This window comes from Galeopterus variegatus, unplaced genomic scaffold (genome assembly GCF_000696425.1).
Source record: "Galeopterus variegatus unplaced genomic scaffold, G_variegatus-3.0.2 Scaffold619, whole genome shotgun sequence".
In the NCBI taxonomy this organism is placed as follows: Eukaryota; Metazoa; Chordata; class Mammalia; order Dermoptera; family Cynocephalidae; genus Galeopterus; species Galeopterus variegatus.
The window spans coordinates 5,817-7,278 of NW_007726730.1; the positions used below are offsets into that span (position 1 = coordinate 5,817).

The 1,462-nt window shown below is 41.6% G+C and overlaps 1 protein-coding gene across 1 annotated transcript in view; it reads left to right on the forward strand.

Moving 5' to 3' along the window:
* Positions 1-983: 983 nt before the first annotated feature.
* Positions 984-1,462, forward strand: part of ABCC2 (ATP-binding cassette, sub-family C (CFTR/MRP), member 2) — a gene marked incomplete at its 5' end in the record, with an annotated part of 22,219 nt that continues 21,740 nt past the window's right edge. Inside the window, one exon of the mRNA XM_008570607.1 lies at positions 984-1,110. Coding sequence (XP_008568829.1) covers positions 984-1,110 — 127 coding nt within the window. The remainder of the gene's footprint in view (positions 1,111-1,462) is intronic.

Sequence of the window (1,462 nt, forward strand, 5' to 3'; positions counted from 1 at the left end):
ATGCTGTGATGTTAAAGAATTGCTGCTGATGGTTCAAGCTAGCTCCATGTTAGGTCAAATAAAGACATGCCCTGTGAATGAGGGTTTTTAGGGAATTCCATACAAGTGAGATAATGACAGTTCTCTAGGCATGGGACTTTTGGGTGAGTTCTGAACCCACTCTGCCCCTTTCAGTGGTTGCTAGGCTGCTGTTTTCATGGCTACCATGATTGCACAGCTGTTGGTTTTCTAGGTACAGCAGTCAAGGAGAGGGGAATAGAAATAGGATAAGTTGAACCACCACAAAACTTGCTGTTCTTACCTAGATTTAGCAATTTTTAAAAAACAATAATTGCTTCTTCAACTGTTACAAGCCTTTTGTTAATTTCAGAGTTATAAAAAAGTTGATTAAGACAATTTTTGGCTCTCACTGCTTTTATGGAGGAGAGGATTTCTGGAGGTCCTTATTCTACCATTCCCTCTGAATCCCACTCTATGTTTTACATTTTGTTTTATTTTCAGGGTATTTTTTAAAACTCTCTAAATTAATACAAGTTTGTTAAATAATCTAAACATAAAGATGAGCATTTTCAATTTACAATCACCTCTTTAGTCGAATCTCGGAATAGTGACTCTTCTGTTTTTCTACCACAATCCTTAAAAGCAAATACTTTGCTTTTCTACCAAATCCTACTTTCTTGCTGCAAAGGAACTTAGAAATTTCTGAAAACTTTCTTCTCATTTTTGACAATTTTCTCTACCAGTGGAATATTCACCCATCTCTCCTTCACTCTGGTATTTCTCAATAAGAAGATGGACTAATAACTAGTATTTGTGTAGTGAAATATTCCAGTCTGTGTGTACAAGTGGGATCCCTTGCTGAACCCAGCAAGATCAGAGAAGNAGGATTCTCTCCCATTGTCCATAGAGCTGTGAACTCTCCTTGTCCAGGGGCTGTGAGAGCTCCATGCAGTTTTCCTCTAACCTGTAATGTGTATCTCCAGTCTATGACGGCAGTGAGGAAGAAGATGAAGACTATGGGCTGGCACCCAGTGTGGAGGAAATCCCTGAGGATGCAGTCTGCTTGGTCATGAAAAGGGAGAACAGCCTTCATGGAACACTTAGTCGCAGGTTGGTCACCTGTTCAGCTGGCAGCCCTCATCACTTCCGCGTTTCCACTTGATCTTTCTCCTTTCCTCCTTGGGCTTTTCCTGAGAGAGTGGACACCATGGACACTGCCAGCTCTTCCTTTGTTTTCTTGTATGGGTGAGGGAAGGGTTGGGGTTGTATCAGTTTCCCATGGTCATCTGCTTTGAAAGGCACTTTGATGCCAGCTGAGTGATTGTGACATCAGCTTGTAAGAAGACCCTCGGAAGCTTCTACATGCTCAGGGAAGCTTCCCTCTCTCAATCTCTCAGTTCTAGGTCCAAAGGCAGGCATCCAAAGTCCCTGAAAAACTCCTTGAAAATTCGGAATGTGAATA